The sequence below is a fragment of the Physeter macrocephalus genome, chromosome 16 (assembly GCF_002837175.3).
Source record: "Physeter macrocephalus isolate SW-GA chromosome 16, ASM283717v5, whole genome shotgun sequence".
In the NCBI taxonomy this organism is placed as follows: Eukaryota; Metazoa; Chordata; class Mammalia; order Artiodactyla; family Physeteridae; genus Physeter; species Physeter macrocephalus.
The window spans coordinates 71,320,857-71,342,890 of NC_041229.1; the positions used below are offsets into that span (position 1 = coordinate 71,320,857).

A 22,034-nucleotide genomic window follows, 5' to 3' on the forward strand; every position below is an offset into this window, starting at 1 on the left:
CCTAAACAGACATTTCTCCAAAGAAGATATACAGATTGCCAACAAACACATGAAAGAATGCTCAACATCATTAATCATTAGAGAAATGAAAATCAAAACCACAATGAGGCATCACCTCACACTGGTCAGAATGGCTATCATCAAAATATCTAGCAACAATAAATGCTGGAGAGGGTGTGGAGAAAAGGGAGCACCCCTGCACCGTTGGTGGGAATGTAAATTGATACAGCCACTATGGAGAACAGTATGGAGGTTCCTTAAAAAACTACAAATAGAACTACCATACTGTTCTTCGTAGTGGCTGTATCAACTTAATTCCCACCAACAGTGCAGGAGGGTTCCTTGTTCTCCACTACCTCTAAAGAAGATGTGGCACATATATACAATGGAATATTACTCAGCCATAAAAAGAAACGAAATTGAGTTATTTGTAGTGAGGTGGATGGACCTAGAGTCTGTCATACAGAGTGAAGTAAGTCAGAAAGAGAAAAACAAATACCATATGCTAACACATATAATATGGAATCTTAAAAAAAAAAAAGGGTTCTGAATAACCTAGAGGCAGGACAGGAATAAAGACACAGATGTAGAGAATGGACTTGAGGACACAGGGAGGAGGAACAGTAAGCTGGGATGAAGTGAGAGAGTGGCATGGACATATATACACTACCAAATGTAAAATCGATAGCTAGTGGGAAGCAGCCGCATAGCACAGGGAGTTCAGCTCGGTGCTTTGTGTCCACCTAGAGGGGTGGGATAGGGAGGGTGCGGGGAGATGCAGAGGAAGGAGATATGGGGATGTATGTATATGTATAGCTGATTCACTTTGTTATAAAGCAGAAACTAACACACCATTGTAAAGCAATTATACTCCAATAAAGATGTTAAAAAAAAAAAAGAGTGGAGTCTCTTTCCTACAGCCCTCTGGCTCTTCTGAAAGCAAGCCCTGCTGGCTTTCAAAGCCAAATGTTCTGGCGTCTTGTCTTCCTGGTGCAAGACCCCCAGTCTGGGGATCCTCATGAGGGGCTCAGACCCCTCACTCCTTAAGGAGAACATGCGCAATTGTAATTATCCTCCTGTTTGGGGGTCGCCCACCTGGGGGTCTTGACTGTACTGTGTCGCCACCCCTCCTACCCATCTTGTTATGGTTCCTTCTTTATATCTTTGGTTGTAGAAGATCTTTTCTGCTAGACTTCGGGCCTTTCTCATCAATAGTTGCTCTGTAAACAGCTGTAATTTTGCTGTGCACGAGGGAGGAGGTGAGCTTAGGGTCTTCCTACGCTGCCATCTTGGCCACTCCCCCATTTTAGCTTTTCCATGTCATGCTTTCATGTATCTATAGACCTTACTACCCATCAGAATTACTTGGGAGCTTTAACAAAATGCCTGTGCCCTATCCCAAGTAATACAATTGGTGTTGGTGGCATTGGTATGACCTTAAATCTCCCCAGGTGATTCTAATATACACCCAAGATAAATAAGCACCACTACTGACCCCAAGCTATCAGGCCCTAGAGAACTCTTTTTCACATTTTTCATTTTATATAATTAAGAAAAGGCACTCTGCAGGCTAAGAAGTAACATTTGAATGTGAGTGCAAATATGTGGTGCCAGTTCCATTCTGGATCGATACCTCCTGTGACTGATCAAAACAAGATGTGAATTTTTCCCAGACAATCATTGCCTAGTCACGGCAAATGTTTCAGTTTATAAAAACAAAGTAATGAATTTTTTTTAAGTTCTACATGATCCTCGGCTGAGTACAATTACAAATATTTGAGCTGGATGGAATTTAAAACACAGAAGGTTTGTGTGCTTTCTCCCCTTTTCTGATCATAGCATCTCTAGGAGGTGGGCAGAGCAAGAGTTTTTATCCCCATTTCTAAAGGAGGACACAGAGGCCCACAGAGGGCAAGTGGGTCTCCTAAGATTGTGTGGCTAGTCATGTAACGTAGCCTAGACTCCAACACACCTCTCTATACCTGTCCAAGGCCCTTTCCAACCTAATTATCAGGACAAATCACCACCACCCATGACAAAAGGAGATTTGTCCAGAGGAGCTTTCCCTTGATTGGCCCTGGGGAAGGACTTTAGTTTATACTAGACAGTCCTGCTGAAGTACATGGCTCTAAGCTATCAACTTAAATGCAAAATAGTTCATGTTCAAAGATGAGTCAAAATGTGATTCACTCAACGAAACATGTGCCCAAGAATTTTCAGCTTCCAAGAAACCAATAATGCATTATTCTCCAGTAAAAAGTCTGCTTTACTATCAAGGAGACAGTATGTAGGAGCATGAACTTTGGGGTCTAACAGATCTGCATTTGCCTCCGGGTGCTGCCCCTCACTAAGCTGTGTGAACCTGGGCATCCCACTTCTCTTATTATTGAATTGTAATAACTGTCTATTGGCAGTAGACACTGCAAAGTCCTTGAGCTTCTACAGAACATACATCATGGTCCCTCCCCTCAAGAATTCTCAGTATTTTGGAGAAGTGGATCTTTAAATACCAGAAAACCAGAGCTGCTCTGGAGCTGCTGGGAGAGCACTGCAGGAGCCTGAAGACCCTGGTTCAGGAAAAAATTATATAGATTTATAGAGAAAGATAAAGCAAATGTGGCAAAAGTTTAACAACTGGTGAATCTAGGTATATGGGTATTCATTGTATATTTTGCAACTTTTCTATAGGTTGGAAAATTTTCCAGATAAAAAGTTGGCGGTGTAAAAGTTAAAAAAAAATTAAATATTAAAATATTTAGTAATAAACTAGTGAGAAATATGAAAGTTTATTATGAAGAAAACTCCTAAATATTACTGAGGTTTATAAAACATGACTTGAATAAATGGGAGAGACATGCCTTGGGTAGGAAGACTCTAAATTGGGGGTGGGGACAGGAATAAGAAGTATTATGGACTGAATTGTGTCTCTGCACCCCAAAATTCATATATAGGAGCCCTAATCCCCAATGTGACTGTATTTGGAGATTGGGCCTTTAAAGAAGTTATTAAGGTTAAATGAGGTCATAAGGGTGGGGCCCTAATCCGTTAGGACTGTTCTTATGAGAACAGGGAGACCAGAGCTCATTCTCTTTACACCCACAGAGGAAAGACATATGAAGACTCATCAAGAAGACAGCCATCCGCCGCGGGAGCGGCTGGGCCCGTGAGCCGTGGCCGCTGGGCCTGCGCGTCCGGAGCCTGTGCTCCGCAACGGGAGAGGCCGCAACAGAGGGAGGCCCGCATACCACAAAAAAAAAAAAAAAAAAAAAGAAGACAGCCATCTGCAAGTAAGGAAGAGAAGCCTCACCAGAAACGAACCCTGTTTGCACTTGGATCTGGGACTTACAGCCTCCAGCCTTCAGGAAATAAATTTCTGTTGTTTAAGCCACCCAAGCCTGTGGCACTTTGTTAAGGCAGCCCAAGCCCACTAAAACAAGAAGTAAAGTGCTTTACCCAGGGCCAAGGTCCCACAGTGAGGAAATAGTGGAGCCTAGATTTGTACCCAGAGCTATCTGGGCCCTCTCTCCATGAAGTGACTGTGTGAGTCAGGTCAGTGCTTCTCAAATGTTAGTGGGTATCAAAATTGCCTGGGGCGGAAAATCAGGGATTTTTCCTTACCCTGATTCTAGGGGGTCTATATGAAGCCTGAAATTCTGCATTTTAATAAGCAATGTCCCCACCAGGTGATTCTGTTGAAGGTGGTCCCAGACCACATTTTGAGAAATGCTGCTCTAATCTGAGCCTGGAGGTTCAGAAAGATGCAGGAGGGAGCAGATGACCCTCAAGGGACATGCATGTAATATTTCTACAAAGATATGCAAAAAATATTGTTAGCCTCTGAGAAGAAGGCTTATGGGTCTGATATGAGAGTGAGACTTACTTTAAAATTCTTGTTTTGTTTCATATTTTTTAACCTTAAGCATGTGTTGTTTTTCAGTCAAAAAACTAACTTGAGGGACTTCCCCAGTGGCGCAGTGGTTGAGAAACCGCCTGCCAATGCAGGGGACACAGGTTCGATCCCTGGTCTGGGAAGATCCCAGATACTGCAGAGCAACTAAGCCCGTGTGCCACAACTACTGAACTTGCGCTCTAGAGCCCGCAAGCCACAACTACTGAGCCCACATGCCACAACTACTGAAGCTCATGCTCCCAGAGCCCGTGCTCTGCAACAAGAGAAGCCACTGCAATGAGAAGCCTGTACACCGCCAACAAAGAGGAGCTGCCCCTGCTCGCTGCAACTAGAGAAAGCCTGCGTGCAGTAACGAAGACCCACCACAGCTAAAAATAAAAAATAAAAAAACAATGGGCTTCCCTGGTGGTGCAGTGGTTGAGAATCTGCCTGCCAGTGCAGCGGACATGGATTCGAGCCCTGGTCCGGGAGGATCCCACGTGCCGCAGAGAGACTAAGCCCGTGCACCACAACTACTGAGCCTGTGCTCTAGAGCCCGCGAGTAACAACTACAGAGCCTGTGCGCCACAGCTACTGAAGCCCGCGCACCTGGAGACCATGCTCCGCAACAAGAGAAGCCACCGTGATAAGCCCATGCACCGCAACGAGGAGTGGCTCCCCCTCGCCGCGGCTGGAGAAAGCCCGCGTACAGCAATGAAGACCCAACGCAGCCAAAAATAAATAAAATAAATTAATTTTTTAAAATCCCAAAAAACTAACTTGAAAAAAGAGATCATGAATTTAAAGAGCTTATTATTAGGGTACTGCCCAACATATAGTAGGTGCTTAATAAGTAAAAATTCCTTTCTTTTTTGTCTTCCACTCAAAACATTTGCCGTTCCTTCACTTCCCTCCCTTGTCCCTTCCAATAGTATCTCCATTTGTGCATTTGATCAATATATATTAATTTAATGCATATTATATGCCAGACATGGGTCTAAGAGTATAGGTGGTTGCATAAAACAGACACAGTCCCTCCCTGCCTGAAAGGAGCGTCTAGTCCCCATCCTCACCTCTGGCAATTTTGACTTCTTAACTTCTGCCTACCTAGCTCTATACAGGCCATCCCTCCACACAAGCCTAAAGTAGCTTTCCCACTCTCTTCCTTCAGAATCTGACCTAAATTCTTCTCCATGGAGCCTCTGGACCCCCAGTGACGTTCTCAGCAGAGGGACTCACTGAAGCCTAGGGCCAGCTTCCTGCTGCCCTCTGGTGGGGTTCCCTGGGGCTCACAGTCCCTCTAAATTTCTAGGACCCAGGGACTTCCCTGGTGGTGCAGTGGTTAAGAATGCCCCTGCCAATGCAGGGGACACGGGTTCGAGCCCTGGTCTGGGAAGATCCCACATGCTGCAGAGCAACTAAGCCTGTGCGCCACAAGCCACAACTACCGAGCTTGCGCTCTAGAGCCCACGTGCCACAACTACTGAAGCCCACGTGCCTAGAGCCTGTGCTCTGCAACAAGAGAAGCCACTGCAATGAAGAGTAGCCCCAGCTCAACGCAACTAAAGAAAGCCCGCGTGCAGCAACGAAGACCCAATGCAACCATAAATAAATAAATGCATTAAAAAATAAAAATTAAAATTAAAATAGTAAATCTCTAGGACCTGCTGCTTCCTAGAGCCCGTGCTCCGCAACAAGAGAAGCCACCGCAATGAGAAGCCCGCGCACCGCAATGAAGAGTAGCCCCCACTCGCTGCAACCAGAGAAAGCCCGTGTGCAACAATGAAGACCCAACACAGCCAAAAATAAATTTATTAAAAAATAAATCTTGGGCTTCCCTGGTGGCGCAGTGGTTGAGAGTCCGCCTGCCGATGCAGGGGACACGGGTTCGTGCCCCGGTCCGGGAAGATCCCACGTGCCGCGGAGCAGCTGGGCCCGTGAGCCATGGCCGCTGAGCCTGCGCGTCCGGAGCCTGTGCTCCGCAACGGGAGAGGCCACAACAGTGAGAGGCCCGCGTACCGCAAAAAAAAAAAATTCTCTAGTACCTGCCATTACCCACTGGCATCTGCTTCCCCTTAGGTGGTCAGGCCCCAAGGGATCTGTGTACCCATGACATACTGGCTTTCCCTGGACCCTGTGGCTCAAAGCTGGGATCTGTGTGACTCTAAGTTTGAGCCAGAATGTCCCAAAGGCCACTGTCTTTGCAGCGGCAGTGCTGTATGCGAGGGCAGTAGTACTACCCTGCGTGTGTATGCGTGTGTGTGTGTGCGTGTCGGGGTTGGGTGGGGACTTCAGGTGAAATACCTTTAATAGAACTCTTTCATTCTTTCTTTTACTGTCCGTTTTTTATCTTGTGCCATTGGCTGGTTTCCAGAGCACCCATGCATGGCCTCTGCGTGTGGCCTCCGCTCTCTCACAGCTTGGAGGCTCAGGGTCAGCCTTCCTACCCCAAGCATGAGTGATCCAGGTAACAAGGCCTTTTCTGCCCTAGCTTCAAAAGTCCTAAAGTCACTTTTTTTGAACTCTAATATTTACAAGCAAGTCACAGGCCTGGCAGATTGATAGGGAGGACGATTAGACCCCACCTCTTGAGTGGAGAACAAAGAGTTTGATATAGACAATCTCCCACACCCAGGGTGGATCCAGGCACCCCACTTACTGCCCAACACAGGACAGTGGGCCTGAGCGGAGCCCAGCTAGAAATGGGGTGGAGGTAAGATGGGAGAGAAGCTGGACTCATCTCTCCTCGGACAATTTCACTTGACCATGGCTTCAGGTTCTACTCCTCCCTGAAGATGCTACATCTCCTGCCTAGAGCTTTTTTCTGAGCTTCAGACCAGTATGTCCAACTGCCTGCCTGCTTTCCCTTTCTGTGCCTTGGTGTCTTTAGGAAAATGGCGATGCTGATGCTCTCTACTCATAGAGTGACTGTCAGAATTAAATGAGATAATACTGATACGGCCCTTAGTGTAATGTCTCACACATGTAAGTGCTCAGTGTTACTTATTATTATTTGACCTAATTGGATATCTTATAGACAGTTCAAAGTCAACATCTCCAAAACTGAACTCATAATGTACGGCCCACACCTGCCCCCCTCCACCCAGTGTTCCCTGTCTTCATGAGTGACTGCCACCCCTGCTTCTGCCCGTGCCAGAGACTGGCAGTCGTCTTTCATACCTCTCTTTCACTCCCCACATCCAACCCAACACCAAGTCTCGACAGGTTTATGGTCTAGATGTTTCTCTAACTTCTCCACTCTTCTCCACCTCTACCCTGACACCTTAGTCCGAGCTGCAGTCATCTCTCCTTTGGACTCTGGCCTCCTCTCTGGTCTCCCAAATTCACTAGGTCCAGTTCATCTTCCACTCACCCTCATCCATTCTTCACCTAGCGGGCAGCCAGAATATTTTAAAAATGTAAAGCTGATCATGTCACTCGCCCTAATTAAAACCCTTCATCCCTACTGCTCTAAAGAAAAGACCGTCCCTTTCAAAGGCCTACAAAGTCCTGTGGGTCTGGCCCCTGCCTCCCCCACCACTCACTGGGCTCCCTCCTGCCACAAGGCCTTTGTACGGGCCATTTCCTGTGCCTGGAATGCCCACTGCACCTCCCCACTTCACTCCCCCGTACGTCAGACAACAGCTCAAGAGTCACATCCTCAGGGAAGCCTTCTCTACCCACCTTGGTGAGAGTCCCCCACCAGACCACCCGACCACCCATAGGCTCTTGTAGCACCAGACCCATCTCCTTTGTAGAACTTGTTACCATTGGCATCTGCATTGTATGGTGATCGTTTAATTAGTATCTCTCCCCTCCAAAACCCTGTAGGCTCCATGAGGGCAGGGACCGTGTCTAGTTTTGCTCACTATTGTATCTCAAAGTCTAAAATAGCAGCTGACACACAGTTCAATAAACATTTGTTGATTGGATGGATGGATGGATGAGAGAGGAGAGGAGAGGGGCCAGGGCCATTGTAAGCATCTAGAGAATGTTGCTGAATGAAGAAATAAATGGGCAGATTGGGCAGGGCCCAGGAAATGACTCACAGATACAGCCGATTTTCCATCCTTCAGGCAGGTGCACGGCCAGAAAGGAATGTTATGATGTAAGAAAAAGTGATTTAGTCAGGACTGGAAACACATCCTCTCTGCCCCAGGGCCTCTCTTCTGGAGGTGCTGGAGACTTGAATAGTTTCACCTGCTTCCAGAACTTAGCATGGCATTGCCCGGGCGGGGGGTGGGGTGGGGGGTTGGGGGAGGTGGCTTCCAGTCTATCTGGTCCAATCTCCTCCTTTTCTAGTAAGGATCAGCCAGGCAGTGAGACTTGCCAAAGTTCACACAGCACCTCTGGGGGCCAGCACAGGGATGGAGAAAACAGGACTCAGGCACCGACAGCCTGGGTTCCATTCTGGCTGTGCTATTCACAGACGCCCCATCCCAAGCTCTTTCCCCAGTGGTGGTGGGGGACCTAAGTCTTATCACCTGAATGGCTAACTGACCACACCCCCAAATCCCAGTTCAGCTTCCTCGGTGACCCTCCTGCCATGCATTCTGGGTGGCATCCCACACCCACCCAAATGACTACCTGACTTTCCTTTCCAGCCCTACCCAATCTTTATCTTGCTTTCAAAGGTCAGAGACCTATCCTGGTCAGACAGTAATCCTTCCACAATGTAGAGTGTGTCACACCCCAAGCTGCTTTGAAAAAATAGGAAGAAATAAGACTTTGTTTCTAAAATCTAGTGTCCAGTCTCTGTGGCCTCATATTGGTCATGTGACCTTGGGCAAGGGATTTTACTTCCATTTTACAAGAGGAAGCTGAGGCAAAGAGAAGTTTAATAATTTCTGTGGTACAGGGTTGCTGTAAAGGTCCAGTGAGATTATGGAGGCAAAAGTGTTTGTGATCCATAAGTTCCTGATCCTGAGTTAGAGGTGGTTAGAGCTTGGGGTGACTTGCATGAATAATAGCACTTTAGTTAGTTTAGTGTAGGGCTTTACAGTTACAGAAGGCAATCAGGCCCTTCGAATCTTTGTGAATTTGTTAACAGATAACTGTATTCAAGTAGGCTCTCAAGTAATGTGCCAGACCCTCTAGGAAATGTATGTGTCCAATGACAAGATTTCAGACACTGCATTAAGTTAGCTGGAGAGATTTAGGGCAAGTGGGGGTGGGGGGGGTCTGTCTAATGACCCTCAGAGGGTAGGGTACCAAATCAGTCTTCCATGAAGACCAGTCCTGCCCCAATCTTTGAGCCAAAAGCCATGCTGGCGAGGTGTGAGGGCCAGTGCTGATGGCCCATGCTGAGAGACTCCCAGATCAGTCGAAAGCCCTTTCCCTGGACTAGAAGAGTGGATGCTGGCAGAGCAGGACCCCCAGTGACACAGGACCATCCCATACCTCCAACACTAGATGGTCTCTGTCCCAAGTCCCCCTTGCATTCCAGGCCCAGTATCATGGCATCCCCAGAGGCATCACAAAGGCAACCCAGAACCTCCAACCTCCAGCCTGTTGGTCAGTGCCCGAGTGCAGAAGAGCACAGCCTCAAAGCAGCCCTTCCCCCCTTGGATCCCCCAGCCCGGCTCATCCTCACGCACACTGACTGCCAGAAGCAGAGAGGACAGTGCCCTCAGAGAGACAGCATGCTTTGTGCTTTTCCAAGTTCTTCCTCCTCTTCCATCTCCTCCCCCCTCACCACAGCCCTGTGAAGTAGAGCTCCATGTGAAACCCAGCAAGACACATGGTGAACTGCTACCCAGCAGTAAAAACCATACTCCTTTTGAGTGATGAGCTTCCCATCCCTGGAGGAGTTCAAGCAGAAACTGAACAGCCACCTGTAATGATCCCAACCCAAAGGAAACAGTAGGTCCTGTGGACTCTACTGTTGTGATCTCCCACCTGCTCCTGTCTCTCCAGGTCCTGTCTGTGACCACCCAAGCTCTATGAGCAACCTGCCACTCCCCTGCCCTCCTGGCCTTACAGCAAATAGCTCTATGTCTCCTACAGAATAGTCTAGCACCTTGGCCTGGACCTGGGCCCTCTGGGAGTTGACCTAACTTCTTTCCTAGACTTTTCACTCCCTACCACTGAGTTCATCAGCCGAACCAGAATACTCACTGGACCCTCACACTGCACACGCTCCTACCTCGTATCTTGCTTATGCTGTTCCCTCTGCAGAGGAGGCCCTTTGCCTGGAGTGCATCCCTCCCCTTTCCCAGAATGCCCTTCAAAATGCAGCTCATCTGCCATCTCCTCTGTGAAGCCCTCCCAAGTTCTCTGTGATTTTTCCTTACCACTTTATCTGCACCTCTCTTCTGAAGTTAACTTCAACCTTGCGAGATTTGTATGCTTAATGACTAATGTGCCCTACCTCACACTAGTCTAAAACTCTTTTTTAAGGTGCAGGATCAGGTGTGAGTCATTAACATCTGGCATAGCACATGCATGTTGAATGAATTAGTGATGAATTCAGACCCTAAATTGCTGTTCACCGCTGTCTAGAATGCTTGTCACAAAAGTGCTCAATAAACATCTGTGGAGTGAACGAATTGCGTTTATAACTCTAGACCCTGTAGAGACTTTTAAAATGAATTATGTTGGGCATACAAAAAGACAGAATATAACAAAACCCCTTATACCTATCACCTAGCTTATGAAATAAAACCTGACAGACACAGTTGAAACTCTCCGTGTAGCCCTGCCCAGTCTTGCCCACCTCCTTACCCCTGGAGCAATCACTATCTTGATTTGGAGATTTATCATTCCCAAGCTGCTGCTACACCTCACAGCAACAGGTAACAGTGTATTAAGCAGTTTGACTGCAGGTGAGACTGGGAGCCGGGAACAGCACTAGCTTAGACCTGAAAGACAACTCTTATCCTTAGCTTAAGAGAACTCTAATTTCTATTCATAGGTAAGAAAACGAGAGACGGAATTCCCTGGCAGTCAGTGATTAGGACTCCATGCTTTCACTGCAGAGGTTGTGGGTTCACTCCCCGGTCGGGGAATTAAGATCCCGCAAGCCTTGTGGCGCGGCCAAAAAAAAAAAAAGAAAAAAAGAAAAGAAAATGAGAGAGAAACAATAGTAAAAAGTGCTTATACTCATCGAGACTTCCTGAAGATTTAAAATTTTGATTTCTCTAATGGATATATTGTCATATATTAGGCATTAGCTAAAATATTACTCAATTTTTAAATTGATTTGTCTAGAACACGGGTCTTTATTATTTGCACTTCTCTTTAAAAAAAAAAAAGAAAAAGAACAATACCTGAGAAAATGGATAAGGGGCATCAGGTGTAGTGATAGGAACACCAGGCATCCGAATGGCCTTAGTCTGAGTTACCTTTTCTGAGCCTCAATTTCCCCATCTTTAAAATGCGGGTAATTTTCTCACATAAATGAATTTATGCCAAACCTCCTTCCAAAAAAATCTAGAATAAACTTTTTGGGAAGTTGTGAAAATCAAAGAAATAACAAATGTGAGAGTACTTTTAAATTATAAGAAGCTGCAGGTATAGGGTAGTGTTAGCTTCAGCGACCCCACACACGCACACACGCACGCACGCCCCCTAGTAGTAGAAAGAGTAATTGCATCTGGATACAATTCCATATTGTCTATATACTATACCGTATAGTGAGCATCCCAATTCAGATCCTTACAAGGATTACTGAACATTTGAGGAGAGCCTTTAACATAAAAGACAAACAAACAAAAAAGGATCTCAAAGAAAACAGACAACATAGAGGCAGAAAAAGTTTATCTGTGAAACAAAAGGTTTCTATGAAAAGCAAGTTCAGGGAACAAAGATGAGCTCTGAGCAGTGATGAGCTGGATCTGGCTCATAAGGGCTAACAATACCCAACTGTTACTTTCTGAGGAATTCTGAAAGCTAGTTAAGCACAGGGCATTACTCAAAATTAAATTATATAAACTCAAAGGTAAATAAATTATTTTTAAAACAATGTAAGAAATAAAGCTCATTACTTCCTAATTATTTTACATCATTTTATTATCATCTATGGTCTTGAAGTCATTTATGTTTACCGTTTCTGTACAGGCAAAATACTATATAGTTGGTCTACTGCCAAGTATCTCTTCCCAGCTCCATCCCACTGGTAGCCTGAAATTGGCCATGATGGGAGTTTTTACATCACAGAATAGGTAAACACTACAAATCAGTGCCTGCCCCCCCCAGAGATTTAAACATTCACCAAAATACATATATGTAAATATTATATATATATATATATATACACACACATACACACACGCCCTCCATCATACATATAACATTTACCAATATACCACTGGCTCTGGGAAATTAAAAATATAAAGGTAGAAATGGAAAAAGTAAGACTGGAAGATAAAGTTGAAACCTCTCAAAAGGAAAAGCGATGGACAGTAGTTGGTGAAAGATGAAAAAAATTAGAGGATCAGTCCAGAAATCTAATGTGCAAATAATGAGTTCCAGAAAAAGAACATAGAAAATAGTGTGGAAGAAATATTAAAGGAGTAATTCCAGAAAATTTCCCAGAACTGCAAGACAATTTTGAAACTGAAATAGCTCACTGAGTACCTTGCAGAACAAATGAAAAAAGATAAAACCAAGGCATTATTGCAAATCTCAGAACACTAGGCAATAAAGAGACAATCCTAAAAGCATCAGGTCAAGAAAAAGAAAAAAAAAACCCAAAAGAAAAAAAAAAAAGGTTATAAACTAAGGAGTGGGATACAGAATGACATCTGACTTAACAACAGTTTTTGTTCGTTTTTAGTTTAAAACAATAAGCAGTGCTAAAACTTTAGGAAAAATTATTTCCAATCTAGAGTCTACTCCCAGTCAAATTCTATCACTCAACAATGAGGGTTGAAAAGACTTTTTCCAAAATCTCAAAAGTTTTTTCATCTCTGGTGTGCATTCATTTAACCAATATTTGAGAACCTACTATGTGCCAGACACTATTCTAAATTCTAGGTATATAGCAGTGAACGAACAAGGTCCTTGCTCTATGGGGCTTTCTTATAATCTGAAAATATCAACACAGCATGTCAGGTAGTAATCAGTACTCAAGAACAGCGGGACTAGGGGGATGGAGTGCTGGGTGGGAGGGAGCTCTTTTAGACAGGGCCTCCGGTTGAGGTTACAGTTGAACAGAGACCTCAATGAAGGAGCAAGCCATGCAGATGTCTGGCGGAAGAACCTTCCAGGCAGAGGAATGAACAAGGGCAATGGCCCAGGGAGGAGTGTTTGTGAAAGCAGGCCAGTGTGACTGGGAAGGGTGGCAGGAGATGAACGCAGAGGCCACAACACAGGGGCCCTTTGAGTTGGATACTTCCCTTTTGTCCCCCCACACCCACTTGCCACCCTGTTCTGCAGCCTGGGAAGCTGATGTTTATGGCCCATATCAACAAGCTCCCTTGACCTCTGGCTTCCTATGAGATTTGGCCGATGGGAGGCACCTGCAAGAAATCAGAGGGCAGAAGTCGTCTTTACCCAGATGACCTTCAGCAGCTTGGAGTTCCCCTGTGCACTTCAGGTTGGGGGTGGGTGTCCCTAATGCCTCTCCAGGGTTGCCAGCTCCAGGAAACCACAGATAGCATGCCTTGTGGCTTCCCTAAACCCCACTGGCACCTCTGTAAAGAGTTCCTTTAGTACACACTCTCCAAATTCCTCAATTTGAGTGTGACATCCACCTGTTTTCCTGCCAGGATCCTAATACTCCCTTGTAAGGCACGATAAGGATTTTATTCTTAAGGAGATGGGAAACCACTGGAGGTTTTTAAGCATGCAGGACACCATGTGACTTAGATTTTAAAAGACCACTCTAGATGGATGCAGTAAACTTTGGTGGGGAGTCACAGGTAGTAAGAATAGTTAGGAGGAGGCTTTTACAATAGCAAGGGTAAGAGAAGGTGACTCAGACTAGGGTGTTTGTAGTAGAGGTGATAAGTGGTCAAATTTGGGGATACATTGTTAAGATCAAGCCAAGAGGATGTGGTGACCAAATAGATATATGGGTGTAAGAGAAAAAAAGGCAAGGTTGATTCAGGTTTTTGGTCCAAGGATGAAATCAAGTTGCCATTTATTAAGACGTAAATGTCTTGGGAGAGAGCAGGTTTGGGCTGCAAAAGTGAAGAGTTCAGTTTGGGAATATAAGTCCACATACGTATTAGAGATCCAAGTGGGGATGTAGAATTGGTGGTTGCATATCTAAGACTGGAGTTCAGAGAAGGTCTGTGCTGGAGATAGGAATTTTAGTGTACTTAACATCAAAGATAGCATTTAAAGCCAGAAACTCGATGAAATTACCTCGGAGTTGGTATAAAAAGGGAAGAAATGAGGTTCAAGGATTGAGCTCTTTCTTCAGGAGCTACCAGAGAATGTTTCACCAAAATGAAGGCGTAAACCAAGAAAGAGGAAGATATATGATATGGAAATAGGGACTATGACACTGGAGGCAGAAAAGAATCCCATATTGATGGCAAAAGGAGACCCCAGAACTATAGGTCTGAAGAGTAATTTACCTGAGTTGGAGCTAGCGGGTGAGTGCCCTGGGAGGGATATCACCAAAAAACGAGAACAAAAGTAAACTTGATTGAACATATTGAGATTTAAACTATGGTTCAACATTTGGGGATGAATTAGAGATAGGAACACAGAACACTAAGCAGATGGAAGAACAAGTTAATTACTAACATTTTCTGTAAATATATGTATTTACAGGAAATGTTAAGTGTAGAATTATACATATTATATATAAACATTATATAATTATGAGAATTCCAGATGAAGAGGTATAAACTAAAAACCAAGAAATCATAGTAGGGAGTTCCCTGGTGGCCTAGTGGTTAGGATTCCAGGGTTTCACTACCATGGCCTGGTTCAATCCCTGGTCAGGGAACTGAGATCCTGCAAACCATGCAGCACTGCCACCAAAAAAAAAAAAAAAAAAAAAAAAAGAAATCACAGTATAAGAATGATGCTTAGAGCAATTCCATATATGTCCAAAAGAACTGAAAACAAGTACATGCACATAAATGTTCATAGCAGCACTATTGGAAACAGCCAAAAGGTGGAAGCAATCCAAATATCCATCAACTGATGAATGCATAAACAAATTATGGTATATACATACAGTGGGATATTATTCAGCCGTAAAAATGAGTAACATAGATAAATGCTACAATGTGAACGAGCTCCCAAAACATCATGCCAAGTGACAACCAGACATTAAAGGCCATAGATAGTATGATTCCATTTATATGAAATATCCAGAAGAGGTAAACCCTTAGGAACAGAAAGCAGATTGGTGGTTGCCAGGGGCTGGGGGGAGGGGACAATGAGGCATAACTGCTTATGAGTACAGTGTTTTATTTTGGGGTGATGAAAATGTTTTGGAACTAGATAAGGATGCTGATTGCACAATGTACTAGATGCCACCGAATTGTTCACTTTTAAATGATGAGTTTTATGTAAGTTTCACCTCAATTTTTAAAAAAAAGAATGTTATTTAGAAATAAGGCATATTACACGTCAAAAAAACAGCCGAGTTGCAAGTGGTTGCCCTAGACTTTAGGCTGCAAAACGGAAGGGACTGTTTTTAGTTATAAGCCTCATAAAATAATCACGACTTTTAAAAACCAGATATATGCATAACTTCCAGTTAAAAAATAATAAGATGAACACCTGTCACTTGAAGATGATTTTTAAATGAAAAGAACAGTTGTTGAAGGAAACCTTCACATACTAAGAGCTCACAAATGGGTAGATCTGGACAAATTATATGCACATGCTGCTTCCAACTCCATCAAAATAGATGTTACAAAGAAAAAGCATATGGGAACTTTTGTTTGAAAAGAATAAATGTCTAAGTCTGGAAGACAGATGAAGACAGACCATACTATATTTAACAGAAGGGAGAAGCAGAAAAAAATTTTTTAAATTTAAACAGACTAATCCATTTAAAAAAGAAAAAGATGATTAGGGAAAAACATCAGGGACAGTATCAGTAAAGTTCTTAAAACTTCTATAAACAAGATCAAAAAACAGAATAAACTGGGGAAAATATTTGTAACACATGATAAAGGGTTAATAACAATATCCCAAAAGAGAAACTGAACACAGCATAAATAGGCAATTCACAAAAAGTAAACATAAGATACTCATTAGTCATCAAAGAGGTAAAGCAGAATATCAGTCTCTCTTAACAAAGATTTATAAACAAAAACAATTTTCAAAGGACGTAAAGAAATGACATTCTCATACACCTTTTGGGTACTTATCAGTACACATTTGAAAGGCAGTTTGGGGACTTCCCTGGCGGTCCAGTGGTTACGACTCCGTGCTCCCAATGCAGGGGGCACGGGTTCAATCCTTGGTTGGGGAACTAAGATCCTGCGTAAGACTTTAGCAGTCCCAAGCCCTGAAAAAAATGAGTGGAAAACACACACACACACACCACACACCCCTTGCCCATGTGTAATCCAAAATAAAATGTTATTTTAAAAAAAGGCAGTTTTACAAAATATAAAATATACACACCGAGATCCCATTTCTGGGAATTTATCTCAAGATAACTACAAGGCAAATTAGAGTACAGTCTATGGAATACTAAGTTCCCACAACCCGTAACAAGTAAGAAGACTATGGGATGATATGTGCATGTATATCATCATCATATATGCAGCAATGATATGATGCCCGTGTGCAAAAAGTGTCGGCAATTATATAAACAGTGATCTGGTGAGACTTAAGGTTTTCTCTGAAAGGTTTAACGACTGCCACATATTAAGAACATCATGTGATCCTCACAGTAATTTAGAGATTCTTGAGATTTGACCCCCAAACCACACGGCCTTTAAGTAGCAGGGCTGTTTCTGAAAGCCAAGTTTGAACCCTCTGCCTAAAGGACTGCAGATGGTTTTTACATTATTATTTTTTAAGGTATTAAAAAACCTCCCAATATGTAGTCCGATTATTTGCAGTAATTCTGTTGGCTTGATGGCAAAATTATAAATAGGTAAATACTTCTCCTAATTAAAAGAAACCTAGAGATGTTTGGAAACATCAAATGTTCCATGTACTATTGACTAGCTTTTGGTCCAGAACCATCAATACCCAACATTTGCCTAGCTTACCTGGGGTTTGCAAAGGATCTTGCTGTTCCCTTGTTTTACTTGTTCATCACACTTAGAGATGTTTGCCTTATTACAGTAAATTTATTTCTTGGTTTATGACAGTTAGCCACTTTTAAGACCTGAACACAAAAGCACAGGGATTAGAAATTTACATCTAACACTAGGTAAGAATTGGGTAAAATTTCCACACCTGTTTCCCATATTTGTGAGCCCATTAGGATGTGGGGCTGAGTCAGTTTGCATACCCAGCAGAGCACAGAGAGCTGCATACCCAGCAGAGCTGGGGAGGCAAATATACGCAGTGTCCTGAAGAACAAGGGAAGTGAAGGGGGTGTCTGTGCCCCCAGAGCCCAGCATCCCACAGGGACATCAATGCTACTTACGATACTGGTCTCTTGAAAACAAGGGACTTTGCCTAAGAGTGTGATTTCGACCACAACTTTGATTACTGCTTGGGGAAAGCTTAAGTAAAAAGATTAAACATTTATTCAAGTGATAAACACTAAGAAAAAAGGTGGTACATACACATGGCTTGCTTGAATTTTCTGAATTCTGAAGGAGTAAACCAGCCAGACATGCAGCTTCTCATTTACTGGTTTTACAGCCTTGAACACCTCACTCCAGCTGTTCAAGACTTGCCTCTTTCAAACAGGGTTACCCATGTACCTCATTAGGTTTTAAGAATTAATTAAATGAATATTCTGACAACACCCAGCTAAGTAAATTTTGTCCTAACCCATCCAAAAGTTGCAAGGCTCAGGGAGCTAAGCTCATCTCATAGTTCTTCCTGTTCCCTGAAGCCCTTCTTCCTCATCTTTAAGCCTCACCCACAGGACTGGGATCAAATATTGCTTCCAAAGTCCCTCCATACTAAAGATGCCCTCCCCTCCAGACGCTTTCATGTGTATTTCTGATATTTCAATGTAGATAACATCACAGATCTACCTCAAATACATCAAATCTATCAAAATTACTTAGAAACATTTTTGCCATGACATCAAAACAGTAAGTCACCACCTCCTAGTCTCTTCCAATACCTACCCACTTTGTACACAGAAATCACCATGAAGTTATAAACTGCTCAACTAGTTTGATCAGTGAAGGGATGTAATGGATAGATGCTATCTTATTGCTCCCTGTGGGATCACCCAGTTCTAATTCTGCTAACACACATCCACGTCAAAAAAGATCAACACACAAACCACTGACAATTTTTTTAGGAAAAAAAATACAAAACATGTTTCTAGTTAAACAATGATTTTATTGCTTGAGTACAACAGACAAATTTATGCAACCAGGGCAGAGGCTGTGGATGACTCGCTGAAAAGGAAAAAAAAAAGGGGGGGGGGATGAGAAGAGCTAGATTAATAAAAGTCCTCCATATTCATTCCAAGAATCTCCAAAAACTAAGAGAGCTATTTCCTAACAGCTAAAATAAACCCCAAATATATAAATGCACCAAACAGCTCAGTTCCTGAATCAGTTCATTATGATCAAGCATAATATGAAGATGATCACTTAGACATCCAAAGAAGAACTGGCCAACAAAGGAAAAACCTTTCTAGGGGAAACTCCAAATGTCTGGAAATTAGTCATTATAGTGAGCAATCTATGCAAAAATTAAGACAACATAAGCACCTGGGAGCAGAGGTAAGAACTAAAACTTTACCCACAATCTAAAAGCGATTCAAAGGGCTTGCCTGTGTTCTAAATCAGTGGTCTACAGAATTATGACCCTTTGTCTTTGTAAATAGTTTCAATGGAACACAGCCATGTCCACCTGTTTATGTATTGTCTATGGCAGGTTTCTTGCTATAATCAGAGTTGAAAGAGTAGTTGACCATAGAGCCACAGTCTAAAACATTTACTGTCAGGCCTATTACTATAATCATTACTATATTTAATATCTGGCCAACTCCTGTTCTTGTTAACAAAAGGGGTCAATACTTACTATTTCCAATTGGGGGGGAGGACTCGTTTGGTCTTGTAATATCGAGCCAACCGGTGAATACGGCTCTCAATCAGAATCAGACGGAATTTGGCATCTTTATCCTAAAAATAGACAGAATTCAGGAAAACGACTCAAAACTAAACATTATTTTAACAGTAGAATGTATAGACACCATGTACTTTAATGAGAAGTTACCCAGTGTCCCTTAACAGAACCACAGGCTAGGGTTCATGTGGCTAGATTAAGTCCTTAAGGGAATTTAGGGAGCCAAAGCTCCCCCTGCAAATCTATTCCGGTGGAACTTTTATTTCAAAGCAAACAGTGTGACTTGTTTGTGCCCTAACCCACCTTGGATAATTCAAATCACATGCATTATATTTTACTGAAATGAATTAGTCCAAGTAGTTCTCTTCTCTTACCTTTCTGTTTCTCTCGAGATGCTTTCTAACAGCAACAGCTTTCTTGATTAAATGATAGAGATCCTCAGGAAGATCAGGAGCAAGTCCTTGGGACTTAAGAATTCTCAAGATTTTATTGCCTGTCACAAAACGTACTTGTGCAACACCATGTGAGTCTCTCAGGATTACACCTGAAAAGGGAATAATATAAATTCCCACACCAAACATAAAAATTGGAGCATGTGATGTCAAGGCTCTGAGATCAAGTCACTTTCCAAGTTTCCCATGTGTAAAACAAGGCTTACTTTTATACATCAGACACCGACGTTAGACTGCGTGCAAAGCTCACTCAGACAGCCAAGGAAGGTTTACCCAACACTAAGGAAAACCCTTCTGGTGGAAACTGCGAATGTTATAAGACCATCATCATAGTGAGCTGCTGGATTACAGGCCACCAAACGAATCAAGGAGATTCTTCAAAACAGCACCATCTGACTACTTTGACAGTCTATTATATTATGTATCTCCTATTGTGTGCAATACCTCCACTAGTCTGTAAACTCCAGAAGACTAAGTTGCCCTTTTTTGGATTACTTTATTCTCAGGATCCAGAATCACACAGCAGGCAAACATTCACTGAATGAAGCCATTTGCACAAAGTCACACACAGCTGAGGTTCAAACCACATCTAACTGTGAGAAAGTGATGAGCACTCTGAGTAGCCAAGCCCAACTCCTCCATTAACACCTGTGTGACTTGGGACGTGTTATACAGCTGCAATGTGCCTCAGTTTCCTCAACTTGAGATAAAGAAAACTAGTATTTATTTGAAAGTATGGCTGTCAGAATTAAACAACGTCAGCATGTATAAAGTGCTTAGAACCATGCACCTAGGAAAGTGTCTAGTCCAAAGAAAATACTCATTAAACTTTGGAGCACATTTCACTTTACCGTCTTCCAAATAAGAACCTGAGAGTTCAGCAAATGAAGACTAGGCCTCGGTCATCATCACCAGTAAAGCAAGGAAAACGAGCAAAAGATGTTCAAGCCACGCGTGAGACATTTACCCCCAGAGTCTTCTCAAGCAGGTTACACGAGGGCAAGCGGAACGGGCTGCATTAAACAAAAACACTCACCTATTTGCGAGGGAGTCAGGCCCTTCTTGGCCAGTTTGTAGATCTGCTCCTTCACGTCGTCAGACGTCAGCTTCAGCCACTGTTTATGGAAAAGAAAGCTGCTTTAAGACGAGAAACCAAGGATGGAACCGAAACACAGCGGTCCCCTCCACCTTCAAAACCGCGCTCCTCATGCACACGTGGTCCCCATCCCCGCGCCGCTTCCCCCAAGCAACGAATGGCACCCCCTCCCGGCCTCTCCCCAGTCCCCGCGCGCTACTTACGGTGGGGACGCTGCGGCGGTAGGGTAGAGCCGACTGGGACAGGCCCTTCCTGGGGAGAGAAGCAGTCTCGGGGTGAGGAGATCCCTACCACAGCGGCCCAGAACCTAACCCCCTCGACCCGCTGCCCACACTCCCTCTTTCCCCCGCATCCCCGGGCCCAGCCCTGCAACCCGTTCACAAACCCGAGCTCACCCGGGAGCATGCATGCGACCCATGATGGCGGCGGCGCGGTACCGAAAAGGAGCGAGAGGGTGGGAGCGCCGTAGGAAGCCTCCCTGCACGTCGGAAGTGACCTCACACGTCCTCGCTTCCTCGCCGGCAGGAGGCGGATCTGCGCTGCGTGTTTCCCGGCGACCGCGTGACTACATATCCCGAAAAGCACTTCAACGTGGACTACACATCCCGGCATGCATCGGTGTTTGAGGCGGTGCTAGGCTAGAGAGGGGTAAAATCATCATAGTGAGCTGCTGGATTACAGGCCACCAAACGAATCAAGGAGATTCTTCAAAACAGCACCATCTGACTACTTTGACAGTCTATTATATTATGTATCTCCTATTGTGTGCAATACCTCCACTAGTCTGTAAACTCCAGAAGACTAAGTTGCCCTTTTTTGGATTACTTTATTCTCAGGATCCAGAATCACACAGCAGGCAAACATTCACTGAATGAAGCCATTTGCACAAAGTCACACACAGCTGAGGTTCAAACCACATCTAACTGTGAGAAAGTGATGAGCACTCTGAGTAGCCAAGCCCAACTCCTCCATTAACACCTGTGTGACTTGGGACGTGTTATACAGCTGCAATGTGCCTCAGTTTCCTCAACTTGAGATAAAGAAAACTAGTATTTATTTGAAAGTATGGCTGTCAGAATTAAACAACGTCAGCATGTATAAAGTGCTTAGAACCATGCACCTAGGAAAGTGTCTAGTCCAAAGAAAATACTCATTAAACTTTGGAGCACATTTCACTTTACCGTCTTCCAAATAAGAACCTGAGAGTTCAGCAAATGAAGACTAGGCCTCGGTCATCATCACCAGTAAAGCAAGGAAAACGAGCAAAAGATGTTCAAGCCACGCGTGAGACATTTACCCCCAGAGTCTTCTCAAGCAGGTTACACGAGGGCAAGCGGAACGGGCTGCATTAAACAAAAACACTCACCTATTTGCGAGGGAGTCAGGCCCTTCTTGGCCAGTTTGTAGATCTGCTCCTTCACGTCGTCAGACGTCAGCTTCAGCCACTGTTTATGGAAAAGAA

At 43.8% G+C, this 22,034-nt stretch overlaps 1 protein-coding gene, 1 long non-coding RNA gene and 1 other non-coding gene across 3 annotated transcripts in view; all 3 read right to left on the reverse strand.

The window, feature by feature from the left end:
- LOC114488015 (uncharacterized) overlaps nucleotides 1-17,908 on the reverse strand; it is a 22,446-nt gene extending 4,538 nt beyond the window's left edge. The window contains exon 1 of the long non-coding RNA XR_003683694.2: nucleotides 17,029-17,908. This is a non-coding gene — a long non-coding RNA (uncharacterized lncRNA). The remainder of the gene's footprint in view (nucleotides 1-17,028) is intronic.
- A 360-nt stretch (nucleotides 17,909-18,268) lies between these two features.
- RPS13 (ribosomal protein S13) lies at nucleotides 18,269-21,069 on the reverse strand. Its single transcript, XM_007104963.3, has 6 exons — nucleotides 20,968-21,069; nucleotides 20,776-20,824; nucleotides 20,513-20,591; nucleotides 19,399-19,568; nucleotides 18,980-19,080; nucleotides 18,269-18,348 (listed from the first exon to the last, which is right to left on the reverse strand). Exons 1-6 carry the CDS (start codon nucleotides 20,988-20,990, stop codon nucleotides 18,315-18,317), a joined length of 456 nt encoding a protein of 151 aa, XP_007105025.2. The 5' UTR covers nucleotides 20,991-21,069; the 3' UTR covers nucleotides 18,269-18,314.
- On the reverse strand, nucleotides 19,723-19,812 carry LOC112063652 (small nucleolar RNA SNORD14). The gene has a single exon (XR_002891094.1). It is a non-coding gene; the product is annotated as a small nucleolar RNA SNORD14 (small nucleolar RNA).
- Nucleotides 21,070-22,034: the final 965 nt, after the last annotated feature.

What these genes read in the sequence shown, in the direction of transcription:
- RPS13 (XM_007104963.3), bottom strand. Translation starts at nt 20,990, where the DNA reads ATGGGTCGCATGCATGCTCCCGG. An exon ending in ACCGCCGCAGCGTCCCCACC is followed by an intron (nt 20,592 to 20,775) that starts GTAAGTAGCGCG and finishes TTCCATAAACAG; the next exon opens with TGGCTGAAGCTGACGTCTGA. An exon ending in CCTGACTCCCTCGCAAATAG is followed by an intron (nt 19,569 to 20,512) that starts GTGAGTGTTTTT and finishes TTCCCTTTTCAG; the next exon opens with GTGTAATCCTGAGAGACTCA.